This window comes from Photinus pyralis, unplaced genomic scaffold, assembly GCF_008802855.1.
Source record: "Photinus pyralis isolate 1611_PpyrPB1 unplaced genomic scaffold, Ppyr1.3 Ppyr1.4_LG2, whole genome shotgun sequence".
Classification (NCBI taxonomy): Eukaryota; Metazoa; Arthropoda; class Insecta; order Coleoptera; family Lampyridae; genus Photinus; species Photinus pyralis.
Genome location: NW_022170403.1, coordinates 18654808 through 18669548, shown reverse-complemented (window position 1 = coordinate 18669548; position 14741 = coordinate 18654808). Strand labels below are relative to the sequence as shown.

Here is a 14741-nt window from a genome sequence, read left to right as displayed (position 1 = left end):
TCAGTATGTAGATATACAGAGTAGAAATGTTGTCTCGAACACTGAATATATCTTCAAAACAACATTTGTTAAAGAAGCTTTTTATGATGTCCAAAATTATACACATTTTGCTACCAATGTACATTTTTCAAATTGTGGCCAGTGGCGTACATCTGCAAAGTCAAGGGGGGGGGCATATATATTTTTTAATAGCATCCACTATTTTTTATTACATATTCTTTTTGGACCTGTTTAGATATAGAAACGTTAAATGACAACAAAATTTAATAGAAAAACCCAGCCTAAGGAAAATATTTGTTTTATAATTTCACTAGTTTGCGTTGACAACGCACACCACTGTTCGTAGTTTTTATGTTTGTTGATTTATTAATAATTTTTATACAATAAATTATTTTTTTCGACGCAAACCAGTAAAATTAATTAAATTAATGAACACAACTATTTTCCTTGATTTTTTATGCCACTATATCCAAAAAAGTGTACTGTTCAATAATATGTAATGAACACTAGTAGTAGTTGCCCTCATTGGTCATGCAGAAGTACGCCACTGACCACAAATTCAAAGTACACAGGTACGTCGATTGGTAGCAAACTTTTTGTAATTGTAAAAATTGTAGTTTTGAAGTTCCAGACAAAACTTCCACCCTGTATATTTTGCAAATTAATTGTTAGTACCCTTTATTCGCATTTTATTGCACTATATGGTCTTATTCGTCAGAATCTCCTGATAAGTGAAATCCCCACTATGCTCCCCTAGACAAATGTTGCTAGAGCTCCAGCTCCTCTCCTAGAGATCCCTCAAAAAACTAGAGAAGAAAGTGATTCGAGTACAAAAATACGTTGCAAGTCTGTGATGCTAGACTTAACCGTACTTTTTGTATGGTAGATCAGTAAGCCTTCGAAATAGATATTGCACGAATTTAGCTTCTGGGGCATTCAGATAATACGTTTGAAACATTTTCCCAACGGTATTGATGCGTAAATATCGGATTTTGACATTAGTTGGCCACAACACACGTTGTCGATACCTTCCTGACTAAGCAATGCTGAGAGTAACTCAATAATGCCGAAAATCCGAAAGTTTTTTTTTATATTTTTTTATTTATTATCCCTCTCTTGTTCTTGGGCCCACAACAGGCATGCGCCCAATTACAGAGTGACCCGCATATTGCTATTTAGAGGTGCCTCTGCAGAAGGTCTTATGTTGGTCTATACTACTCCAGTATTTACCTTACGAATTAGGAAAACTGCAGGAAAACCTAATTCGGAGTAGCCGGTAGACTGCTCGGAACTGGTCTAAGGTAATTTCCATCTCCGCCACAGATGAAAAATTCACCTCAACCCAGGTTCGAACACCCGACCTCCGGATTTATAACCCAATGCTCTACCACTGAGCCATAAAGTTCTACGATATTCCGTTGCTGAGGTGTCAAGCGATAAGCTCTTCGCGGTAATATGGCTCGTCAAGTAAAATACAGTTTGGCAATATAGAAAAAAATAAGAAATAATGGGCATAATTCTGATGTCTTGAGAATCGTTCCGGTCAAAAATTGGGTCCAGGCACGGTGTAAAATAAATAGAGGTGTATGAACTGCTCCTTCGGTTTTGGAGCAGTGTCGTGGTCGGAACAACGTAAGAAAGAGACGACAAACTTAGGTTCAGTCTCACTTCCGCTGCTGCAGTTTTCTTACAAGAATCGTGTTTGCGTGCATTTATTTCATTAAAATCTTCTTTCCTTGTCGACATCTGCAATACCTTTTAATGCTTATAATACATACACGGATTAAGGTTCACACGTGCCGTCAGTCGCAAGGTTTTCTGTGCAAAATTACATGTGCGTTTTTTTAATATCATTTTTACAGCGCAACGTATGAATGGATTAAAAGTGGAAGTGTAATAGACTGAGTCTATATTTTCCTTTTCTCTTACATTACATTGGCCATAAATTGGGTTCACTTCGTACTTATAATAAAGATCAGGAATTCATACATCTCTTATTATTTTTATACATACTAAGATCCAATGAGCCTGGGTGGTCAGTTCTCCCCGTTTCAATTCATTGCTTGATGGTGATGAACTAAGACGCAATTCGAACAGCGCACCCTGAGGAGTGTATAAATAGCCAAGACTAAACGTAGGTTCATTTATTTAAATCACTCCAGATGCAGTCGATAGACCTTATCGAGTTGGCTAGTTTTTATCATGGGTACAGACATCCTCAAAACACATATTCGAAGATGAATGTTCTGTTCAAAAATTAGTCGCAAAAAACGTGTAGGTAACTTTGCGATTTTCTTGACCGTTTTCGCACAAATAACTGCACAGGTTTCAGAGGGGTCTTCCGGTGACAAAATTCGACCTTCCATGGGCGGTTTGGATCGGCTGATTACGCTAAATTTCACTTTCGGAAATGTGTATCTTAGGGATGAGTTTTGAAGACATACATAGGTACCTACATAGTGGATCGATTCGCAAACTATTAAAACTATGTCCATGTTTTCATCTATTCAGCCATTTTTCGTCCAAATCGATGCATGAGGTTACAGAAAATAGTCGCTTCAGTCATTCATTTCTGTTCGTTATGAGGTAAGGTTCCTCATAGAGGTTCTGTCACATTTATGCGCATAATCATAGCGCATTTTTCAAAACAACTTGAAAGATACGCGGTAAGGTGTGGACGTAATAGTCCGTCGATGCGACTCGATCAAAAATCATTAACAATGCACACGTTATTCAGATGTAATCAAAACTAATGGTGCGGAATTCTTCGAAGAATAACGGAGAGCGTCTGTAATTACTCATTTGTTTTTTGGGTCTTGGGTCCTGGGCCCTGGCTCAGAATTTCTATAGGCCATATAAAAAGGCAATTGATTGCTTGTACAATGCAGTTGTTTCTGCGGCGGTACTTTCGATAGGTAAGAATAACACGCTTTCTTCGATTCTGATCTTATTTCTACACGTAATTTGAGTTTTTACTCCGTGCACTAAAGCAACGTGTGGAAATATATAGTCACTTTCATTTCCATTGCGACTCATGGTCTAAAGACTCAAGAGTCGAGGTGACAGTAAACAATTGAATGTCAAATTAATGATTATATTCAAATGTTCCTTGAATGAATCATATCTTATGCGGTCATTATACCTACTATACACATTAGCATTAGCTTCTTCAGCGATTTTTTAATAATCATTTCTACACAATCGTCCATTTATTATTCCATCGTAACAATCATAAAATTTTTTTTTCAAATTTTCGTTAATCATCGAAGTACAAATATACAGGACTATGGTGTCTGCTACTTTCTCGGTGAGTGCTGCCATTAACTTCGTGTTGGGGCAAAAATTACACCCTCGCGATTAAAGCGCACAATTCTATAATTGTACTATTGTCACAAAGTAGCCTAATTATCCTTACAATATCTAATGATCGTATAGCGCGAAAAAACGCCGAGATTTAACATTGAAAATAAAGTTTGTCAATGTCAGTTCCGTTATAGTCGTGAGCTCTTTTAACCGATTGATGGCCCTAAATTTTTACGCACTACGTCAGAGGCGTGTCCTTTTTTCAAATTCCCACCAATGAGAGGTATTCGAATTGTTTTTTGGGTTTGTTACAGTTTTACACGAAAGTTCATTGACTGTAAAATAATGCAACTGATAGTGACCGAATCTTCATCTATTAATTCAATGTACAAAACACTTCAAATATAATTAGTAGATACTGTATCAACCGCAAAATTCCGATAGAATTATTTATAGATTACAATTCGCGGATTTGAATATCAACAGACTTGATGGTGGCGCCCTGAAACGGACATTAACCTCACTTTTACTAGAAATTTATAGCTCTTTGGTTCACAATTAAAATTGTTAAATAATTTCTTTGTACAATACTCACGTTGATGTGGTAACCACTTTCGTTCAGGTTCGGTGTGTCTTTCTTGAGATTTAGAACTTCCCGCCTTAACGATTTGCTTATTTGGGTTTAAATAAAATTGATAAAATTGCGAAGTATTGTCGTATACTTTCGCATCGACGATTGGTGGTGAAACTCCGGGCGTTAAAATTGCTTTTAAGGGATCGAATTTTTCACTAAAAAAATCCAAAGAAGGATCGTAATCTTTCCGTGATTGTTGCGCTTTTTCATTTTCCGCCATATTGTTTACTGCACGCGTCAATTGGGAAGAGACTGGTTACACGTGACAATATAGACTAGGTGGGAAACTATGCTAAAAGTAATCTGCTCCGTAATGTTAGTCATTGACACTAAGAGGGCGACACTTTCCCTTTTCAAAGTATATTCAAACAACCTACGAGAGCGTCAATCTTATCGTAATTTTCTTTTTCTTGCAGGTGCAATAAAAAGCTGCTTTCATGTGTTGGAGAAGATTTGATATACACCGTGATATTTCTAGGTAAGATTTGGTTTACACGCGCCTCTCCTCGTCTCCATTAAAAAAGTGATTATTGCACAATGTTTCATTTAATAATTAATTACGGAATTTCTAACAATTTACATGATAATAATCTACTTTCACTACTTGTTTACATATTTTTTAATAGGTAATTTGTGAAAGTAAACTTTACCAAATAGAATAATTAAGTAGTCATAAATTATGAGATTAAACTTTAATCTCATTAAGCACCTTTTTAATTAAATTGTTGAAATTCTATTATTTATTGTAGGGTTATTCAATGCATTTTTATTCCTTTCCATTTCCATTCCATTGCTTCTACATGATACTGATTATTCATTATTGAATCATTCTTCAATGTTAACGTTTAAAAAATTATTTGAAAAGTACTTATACAATGCTCTGGAATTTGTCATACTTACTACCTTATTAGCTTTGTACTAAAGTGGTTGCCGCACGTGTGATAGTAAGTTTGGGGTTTTAAAGACATCATTTAATTTACTTCAAAAATTAGTGGGGATTGAAAATGTTTAATTGATGATGCGATAAAGAAATAAAGTTTTTCTATTTCGGTGTCACAATGATGATTTTGTACAACTGTTTTCGGCCGAAAACAGTTGTACAAAGACAGTGATTATAGTCGTTTTTTTTGGTAACTCATCTCTTAAGTTGGCAGTTACTAGTTAGTACAAGTAGGTACTTCGTTGGGTACTTCCATGTTTGAACTTCAAAATGTCAGTCTTACTACGCTGCCAACCTAAAACTTAACGGCATAAAAAGTGTTCCCAACATAAAACATGTTAGTTCTAATGTTCCCTATAGTTTCTGATAATGATTTTTTTAATTAAATTAAAGCACCGAAATAGAAAAAATAGTATGAAAAACGCGTGTTACAATGCTTTATTGTAATACTCCTATCTTGCGGACACTCGTGGCTACGCTTCGCGTCGCCACTCGTGCCACAAGATAGTCGTATTACAATAGGTCGCATTGTAACACTTGTCTTTCAATATACTATTTTCTATTTCGGTGTCACAATGATGATTTTGTACAACTGTTTTCGGCCGAAAACAGTTGTACAAAGACAGTGATTATAGTCGTTTTTTTTGGTAACTCATCTCTTAAGTTGGCAGTTACTAGTTAGTACAAGTAGGTACTTCGTTGGGTACTTCCATGTTTGAACTTCAAAATGTCAGTCTTACTACGCTGCCAACCTAAAACTTAACGGCATAAAAAGTGTTCCCAACATAAAACATGTTAGTTCTAATGTTCCCTATAGTTTCTGATAATGATTTTTTTAATTAAATTAAAGCACCGAAATAGAAAAAATAGTATGAAAAACGCGTGTTACAATGCTTTATTGTAATACTCCTATCTTGCGGACACTCGTGGCTACGCTTCGCGTCGCCACTCGTGCCACAAGATAGTCGTATTACAATAGGTCGCATTGTAACACTTGTCTTTCAATATACTATTTTCTATTTCGGTGTTACAATGAGAATTTTCTGCAACTGTTTTCGGCAAAAACAGTGTTTCAATGAGTTCCATTGTAACATTGTTTTTGGTAACTTTTCATCTCTAAGTTGGCAGTTCCCCAAGACGTCAACGTCAAATCATCAGATGTGAAATCAAATTACGTAAAATTTATGTGTTTTCCTTGATTTTTGGTACACGAAGAAGTTAATACATTCCAAATCAGCAGTTTACACATCCACCATAAATAAATTTATCTACGAATAAAAAATTACACATCATTCAGGTAATTTAAAGTTTCCACATGTCAGTGTTGTGTTTATCTCGCTGCCAACTTAAAATTTGTCAACGAAAATGGTGTTGCCAACTTAAGACATATTAATTCTAAAGTTTCCTGTAGTTTTTCATAATTACTTTTTAATTAAATTAAAGCCCCGAAATAGAAAAAATAGTATGAAAAACACGTGTTACAATGCTTTATTGTAATACTCCTATCTTGTGGACACTCGTGGCTCCGCTTCGCTACGCCACTCGTGCCACAAGATAGTCGTATTACAATAGGTCGCATTGTAACACTTGTCTTTCAATATACTATAGAACTATTTCAAAAATGATACGGGGTTAAGATAATTGGACTGAAGATGTGATAAAGATAAAAAATAAATAAAATTAGAAATCTTCCTGGCTTTTTTCTGTTTTTTTTTCGGTTTTTGGCCACGAGTAGGTATTAATAGGAACCAAAGAGAGAACAAGAAATTTAGCTAAATCCATTAAAGTTACTGAGTACTGAAATTAGTGGGTAATAAAACTAGATATAAACGCATTTCTATTTATTGGGTTATTGAAATGTCAATGACTTAACTATAAAAATTGGATTTTCTATGTGCAATCGATTTTTACTAAGATGGTCCATCTGCTGAACTATAGGTACATGGTGTATGGTGTGTGATGTATATTTCTAAAAAGGTTTCAGGATTTCTCAGATTCAAAGAACATTTCTAACAAGAACATATTTAAGATTTCTTTGACGTTCCTTACGAGTCCTAGCAAGATTTTGAAAGTATATGTAATCCTAACATTTCAGCATTAGAGAAAGGGGTTTGCTTAAAGGGAAAGGAAACGATCTGAGTGCAAGAATATCGATTTTGACATGTTTTGATCAAAATCCACGTGGTCGCCAAAAATAGATCAAACTCATATTTTGGTCATTGACATAATGCTCTTGGTCTTTTTCCCAACGATCTTGGTGCATCAGTAACGATTTTGACATGTTTTGATCAAAATCCATGTGGTCGCCAAAAATATATCAAATTCATGTTTTGGTCATTGAGATAATGCTCTTGGTCTTTTTCCCAACGATCTTGGTGCATAAATATCGATTTTGATATGTTTGATCAAAATCCACGTGGTCGCCAAAAATGCATCAATTCCCTGTCTTGAGCATTGAGATAATGCTCCTAGTCTTTTTCCTAACGATCTTGGTGCATAAATAACGATTTTGACATGTTTTGATCAAGATCCATGTGGTCGCCAAAAATGCATCAAATTCATATTTGGGGCATTGAGATAATAATGCCCCTAGTTTTTTTCCCAACGATCTTTGTGCATAAGTAACGATTTTGACATGTTTTGATCAAAATCCATGTGACCTCAGAAAAATAATTTAACATCTTTGAATCACACACATGCGGTTATCAAATGTGCACGTGATGTACTCTTTCAGCATCAAGATAATGCGTTTGAAACTCGGTTTGAAAGCTTTTACAACTCCAAATTTTGTGTAAAAAATAATTTTGGGTACATTTTGCTCTAAAAATTTTGATCTATACCAGAAAAGTTATGTTGAATTGTTACACATCTAAGAGTCTAGCGAAAGTCCGAACTCGATACATGACCTAGGGAAGGAAATGTGTTGATTTCTATTATATTGAGCCCGCAGTTTTTCCCAAATGTTCCCGATTCTCTCGAAGTCCTATCACTTTTGTTCCTGTTGAATCAGCTTCCTGAAAATCAATAGCGTCCGCCCTTAATGTCCAAAGTACCCGACTACCCGTACACCAAATTTCGACACAATCGGCCACTTTTAAAAAGAGTTAGAGCGCACACGGACGGACGGACGACAATACAAAACTATAAAGGATCTGAGGATCCTTAATAAATAAAATCCCCATATTAGTCAATTTAAAAAGACACATTAATGATCTTAATGCCATACTTCTTTTTAAATGAACAAATACGCCTTAAACAATTGTGAGGCAGGCGAGCGAGTTGAGCTCGCCTTCGGCTGCCGAGTTTTACGCATGAGATGATGTTACTCCCGTTCAAAACAACTTTGAGAAATATTAAAGGTTCTTGAGAATGAGATGAGGGTATACGTCTTTCAAAAACACAACATAATAATCAAGGATAAAAATGCAAACCCTATAAGGAGCATAAGTTCACATTTTATCGCCTTCACATTTGAAATACTAACGTTTGTTATAAATATCTTTGAGTTGAGAAATAAACTTACTTACAAAAATTATTTTTTTAAAGACTTCTCATCCTTCATATCTTTACTAACTGTAAAAAAAGTAAAAAAAATAATAATACTACGTGTGCCGCGAATTTTGTATAATAATTTTAGTGTGCCACCAAACAAAAAAGTCTCAGAAACACTGTAATTAACCTATGGCTTATATAGTTATTGGTACAACTAATTTTGAAAGTACTTTTTTTCATGAATTTGCAGTTTGATTAATGAGGCCGAAAGCCCGAGTTAACCAAGCAAATTCATGAAAAAAAGACACGTTCAACACGTGTTGTACACGAATTTTTTTTGCATAGTGATCCTTAATACCCATAAGTGCATAATATCATTGACATTCGCCATTTTTTGTCACTCAACAATTGAGCTATTGGTCATAGACAGGACGAAACGCCTTGGAAACGCACAGTAAAAATCGTTAAAAAAAGTACCACTTTCCATACGATTTTTCGCCAATAGTATATTGGAAGACAAGTGTTACAATGTGACCTAGTGTAATACGACTATCTTGTGGCACGAGTGGCGTAGCGAAGCGGAGCCACGAGTGTCCACAAGATAGGAGTATTACAATAAAGCATTGTAACACGTGTTTTTCATACTATTTTTTCTATTTCGGGGCTTTAATTTAATTAAAAAGTAATTATCAAAAACTACAGGTAACTTTAAAATTAATTTGTCTTAAGTTGGCAACACCATTTACGTTGACAAATTTTAAGTTGGCAGCGTAGATAAACACAGCACTGACATTTTGAAACTTTAAATTCCGTGAATGTGTAATTTTTTACTCGTCGATAAATTTATTATGGTGGATGTGTAAACTGCTGATTTGGAATGTATTAAGTTCTTGGTGTACCAAAAATCAAGGAAAACACATAAATTTTACGTACGTAATTTGATTTCACATCTGATGATTTGACGTTGACGTCTTGGCGAACTGCCAACTTAGAGATGAAAAGTTACCAAAAACAATGTTACAATGGAACCTTAGACCATATAGTACATGGACTGCTATTCGCCCTATGCTTTCAATACAAAATGGATGGTCACGGATAGAGGGCACTGTAGTCGTGGGGATGTGAATCTCAGGGTAAACTAAAGTCGTGTAAACACCACTAGGATCGCTTAAAGAGCAGCTTTATAGTACCCGCGTAGTACGGGAAGCTTTAAATGCTCTTCATTATTTGCTATACGTCCACAAATAAGAATAAGTTTGCTTTTTTTGGGATATCTAGGCGATTAATTAATTGACGTTTGTTAATTTATAGGTTGACAATCTCAAATCGTGTCTCATCGGACAACTTCGGACAGGCTCGTTTACCCTGAAACTCACATACCCAGGCGATGTCCTTGACCATATTTTAGTTACAATTAGCAGTCCATGTACTATATGGTCTAAGAATGGAACTCATTAAAACACTGTTTTTGCCGAAAACAGTTGCACAAAATTCTCATTGTAACACCGAAATAGAAAAAAAAATTAGTAGATGCACTGGGTGTATGTCGAGTTCCTTAGCAACAACAAGGTTTTGTGAGCTTCTTGCCATAAAAGCACTTTCCTTTTCTTAGACTTTCTTGAATGTTTTGTGATTTTGATGACATTGTTCGCTGAACTAAATGAAAAAATTCCTCGTGTGAGATCGAAGGGACTTAGCGCGTTTTTGTGTGGCAGATCAGTGTTAAAATAGCCAGTGTTGACTCCACCATCAATAAAAGATCTTGTCGAAGGCTACCACATTCCCTTTGTTGGTACCCACTTCCGACGCCCCGTTCACCTCAAATTCGCGTTTGAAGTTTTCACTCCACCATCAGTTAGATCTTGTCGGAGGCTACCACGTTTCCTTTTTCGGTGCATACTTACATTACACCCACATTTTGGTGGATTTCGCTAAAAACCTTCCACAAGATAGTACTTAATTTGTGGGCCACTTATCATTGCTCAAGCTTCTATTGGCGACACAAGAAAGAGAGACAGCGATTCGAGATTTACGAAACGTTAAACCGCGTGACGGAAGGTAAAAGGCGCTCGAAGTTGACTACCTCTCGAAGACGCCCGCGCGCCTTGCAAAAGGTCGTTAATTTCGCCCCTAGGACAAAAAGCAACATAATAGTAGAAGATAGGAAAACACTGAAAAACCTTCACGTTAGTAAACTAGGCTCGAGGATGACGCCCAGATGTCGCCAACCCCACCTCATGTAGCCCTGTCCCTAAGGTTGACAAATTGCACGGCCTTGTAGATACACGTACACCCGTTGCCTTTCCACAAGAGTTCTTCTACGCGCCTACATTTGCTGCCAGCCAGCCAGCCAGCCAGCAAAAGTGAGATTAAAAGTTACTTTTTACAAATAAATTTGCAAAAATGCGCCAAAAACAAAAGTAATGAAATTCGCGAAGAGAGAGGATAGGAAACAGATAACGATTCGGATAGCAGATAGGGAACAACACTAAAGGAGTTTTATTATATTTAGGTAGTAAGGTTACACGTTACACAAGTTAATCTTCGTAAGGAAGATATAAAGTGCAGGGTAAAAAAATCATTTGAGCAAAAGCGGGACTTGCTAAGATCCGGGATAAATATAGGAATTAGGATGCGAAACCGGGACGGTAGTCAGGGCAGACAAAAGACACAAGCATTCAAAATGTGGTGCTATAGAAGGACAATGACCAATGAGGATTAGCTGGAAGGATAGGGTAACAAACGAAGGACTCGAGAGCTAGTACCGGAAAATAGAGAAACGTGGAAAACCGTACAGAGAAGACGAGATAGAATGATAGGGCACGTGCTCAGACACGGAGGATTAGTACAGCTAGCTATAGAAGGTAGGTCAGAGGGCAAGAGAGGTGTAGGACGCTTAGCTTAGGTACATAGACCAAATACGTAGGAACGTAAGCAAGAGTGGTTATGTAGAAATGGAAATATTACCGCAGGATAGGAAAGTCCCACCAATCTTAGGATTGTGGAAAAAGATCAGAAATATGAAATGAAGACGGATGTGACGCATTCTTTCCTGCAAATATGATGTGTTTTCGAAAATGTTCTAGAAGTTTTTGTTGACTACATAAACAAATAGAATCGTGTTTAATTTTAAGTTCCAACATCGATGCCGAACTGATAAAAAGTAAGACATTCACGTTCGCTTGTTATACAGGTACATGTTTGAGTATAACGCGCCATTTTGGCTGGTAATGTTTGAAAAATGTTTACATAATCGGAAAGAGGATAGCAAAAAACCTAGGAAAGCCATTCGTTCCAATTTTCTGTTTGTTAAAATGGATCAGAAAACAATTAAAGAAGAAATGCAAATTTTGGGACTTACATATTTAGAAAAAAATGTTTGTTTAAATCTCCTTAACGCCAACATTTTTTGCATACTTTATTGTTACACCATGTGGTTTCTCTTTTTGACACGGGTGCGACGATTTTCGATACATTTCATGAAAAGGATTGGTGACGGAAGCTCAATTAATGTTCCATTATCGTTTCACCATTTGTTTAGGGGTTCCTTCTAAAGATTTTCATTTTCCATCATGGAATTTGTGTATGAAATTAGAAAATGTGGTGTAACAAAATTTCTTAAATTTGTATTTAAAGATCAATAAACCGATACAACGGCTTACCGAAGGATCCTCAGTATTACCATCACTTTTTAGTCAACAAACAGGCATTAAGTTCATGTGTTGGCCATTGAGATAATGCGTCTTTCCCAACTATGTATGTTAATGCACGAATAACGATTTTAGTATGTGGGCTCAGAAAAAGAATTTAACATCTTTGAATCAAACATAACGCGGTTATCAAATATGCATGTGATGTACTCTTTCTGCATCAAGAGATAATCCGTTTGAAAGCGTTTACAACTACAAATTCATGTGTAAAGAATAATTTTGGGTACATTTTGCTATAAAACTTTGATCTTGACCACAGAGAAGAGTTATATTGACATCTGAGTCACAGGGATAATCAGGCAAAACTCCCAACTCGATACATGACAGAGGGAATGAAATATATTGATTTCTATTAACAATTTTTCCTGTTCCCGATTCACTCGAAGTCCTATAACTTAATCAATAATCAATAGCGTCCTACCAAAGTACCCGTACGCCAAATTTCAACACGACCGTTTAAAAAGAGTTATAGCGCATACGGACGGACGGACAGACCACAATACAAAAGTATAATAAAGTATAAGAACAGAGATATTTTGTTGATAATGGAATGCGATATAGATAATCGCAAACAAGCGTTCATTCATTTCTTCTACCTACCACATTCGGAAATACTACTGTCCGCCATTTAGTACCTAGACAAATAAATACGCTCAGGCATGAAGACATTTTAGTTTTGAGTACCTACCAAATTTTGTTCCAATCGGTTCAGCTGTTTAGCCGAAAATTAGAGTACAGCCCGACAACGTGGAGATTTTGTTTGATTCGGAGTCCTTCCAATGCAATACCTCCCTTACTAATGTGAGGGTGGTAAAAACATAGCATTTAATTCATTTACTTAGAAGAAATTCGCCATAAAGCGAGTATTGGTTTCAAGTAATTAAAACCAGAAAACCAAAACCGTTGTGTTCAAACGATGGGCGAGGTGATGGAAGGGCGCTAGCGCCTCCTGCCAAAGGCAAAAATTACAACCCTTATTACGCTCTAGAAAATGATCCAGAAAACAGACGGACAGGCAAATTGCGTGGAATGTGTGCTAAAGGGCTATTTATTGAAAGTATACCCATTTTGAACTACCTATGAATTCAAATGCTTTTTGGTATTATTTTGATGACAACAATTAACGTACAAAGAGCAGGGGGGATTAATTATAGTACCCAGCGTCTGACACCCTCATATTCTAAACATACTTTTTGATTTCAGATTATTACTGAAGACAAGAAAAAAGAGAATTAGATAGTAGTATATAACATATCGGCGCAGTGGTTGAGTTAAGATTGCATCACGAAGCGGAATCCCGCGGCCACACGGTGGCGGGGACACAGGTCCTACGGGCCCCATCGCCGATGTCGCTGGCGATGCCCTTTATTGACAACGATCTCTTATGGTGTCCTGATAACGATGGTAAAATGGTAGACCTATCGTCATGCTTACAAGTAAGTAATTTCTGTTAGATTTCATGCCTAATATTGTTTTTTAAGGACGCTGCATCTGTCGCTATCGGTCAACAGAACGGGGCGACTGCGGCTGGTGGTTTGGGAGAATTATCGCAATCAGATCTCACTTCGTTAGTTCCAGGATTGTCAGACGAACAGGAGCATATTCCTGATACCGAAGATATTTTTAAACAATTAGGAGATACAAATTTCGAATTAGACCATTTATTTACTGAATTCAACCCTGGTGATATTAAAGTAAGTTATCTGTAAATTATAACGTAGTACTGTAACAAAATCAATTCGAGCTATTCGCCGGTAGATGACAGCACTTTCATTTACAGCAAGAAGAAAATAATAACGTACCAAATTCCAACACTGAGCACAAGAGCGCGCCAGTAGATCGTCGATCGACAATAAAGTTTACTATCGCAGCAGCGAATCCACTCCTGGCCGAGAAATTAGCTACACCTAGCGGGCAAACGTTACAACTTAATACTTACGATGGCAGACATGAGGTGGCGCCACTAACACCGAAAGTCGAAAAAGGTAGGAAATGTGCAAATTTTCTCACGATATTAAAGATTGTACCATTTTTAAGAGAACAATGCCTATTGTGATGATTACAATTACAAAGACGGAAAGTTTTACGCGCATATTTATTATTTAGTAGGTAGTACAACTTCTGGTCTTGAATAATTTTTTGCTGTTCCTTGTTCCGTTGTTTTTCCTACAGGGTGTAGAAACGGTTTACATATTTCAATTATTTATATCGAAATATTTTTTCCCCTAATTGATTTAGCGCAAAGTTGTAAATAGTTTTCTTGTATCTTGAAAAATTATGCGTCTGCTCCTGTCCTCATTTATGTAATTTTATATAGTAAGGACGAATTTTTGTTTCAATAATTTCAGCGGGGAACGCCGCCTACATTATGGGCACTTTACCTCCTTCGGTGCCCATGGAGGAAATGTTTTACCTTGTATAAATTTATTATTGTTTGATTTAAGTTTTATTGTTATGTTAGTTAAAATTAAAACATTTTTACATTTCAAGGCACAAGTTATTTTTACTAAAATGCTAATTTATAATTCCCTTAATTTCTCCGATTTCCCACAACAAAAAATTACAAATGGGCACATTTTTATGATCTACAATTTATTTACAACTTTTGTTGTAAAACAATTAGGGGAGAAAATATTTCAATATAAAGAAATTACCTATCTCT

General features: G+C 36.2%; 2 protein-coding genes across 2 annotated transcripts in view; one reads left to right on the top strand and one right to left on the bottom strand.

Moving 5' to 3' along the window:
- The window catches only part of LOC116163860 (U7 snRNA-associated Sm-like protein LSm11), a 61054-nt gene extending 48347 nt beyond the window's left edge, over positions 1-12707 (bottom strand). The window contains exons 1-2 of the mRNA XM_031477991.1: positions 12680-12707; positions 3899-4189 (exon numbers count right to left, since the gene is read on the bottom strand). Of these exons, the coding sequence (XP_031333851.1) occupies positions 3899-4189; positions 12680-12707 (319 nt within the window). The remainder of the gene's footprint in view (positions 1-3898; positions 4190-12679) is intronic.
- Positions 1-14135, top strand: part of LOC116163859 (ecdysone-induced protein 74EF-like) — a 77359-nt gene extending 63224 nt beyond the window's left edge. Inside the window, exons 2-5 of the mRNA XM_031477990.1 lie at positions 4354-4415; positions 13283-13515; positions 13561-13773; positions 13860-14135. Of these exons, the coding sequence (XP_031333850.1) occupies positions 13426-13515; positions 13561-13773; positions 13860-14135 (579 nt within the window). The 5' untranslated portion in view covers positions 4354-4415; positions 13283-13425. The remainder of the gene's footprint in view (positions 1-4353; positions 4416-13282; positions 13516-13560; positions 13774-13859) is intronic.
- Positions 14136-14741: the final 606 nt, after the last annotated feature.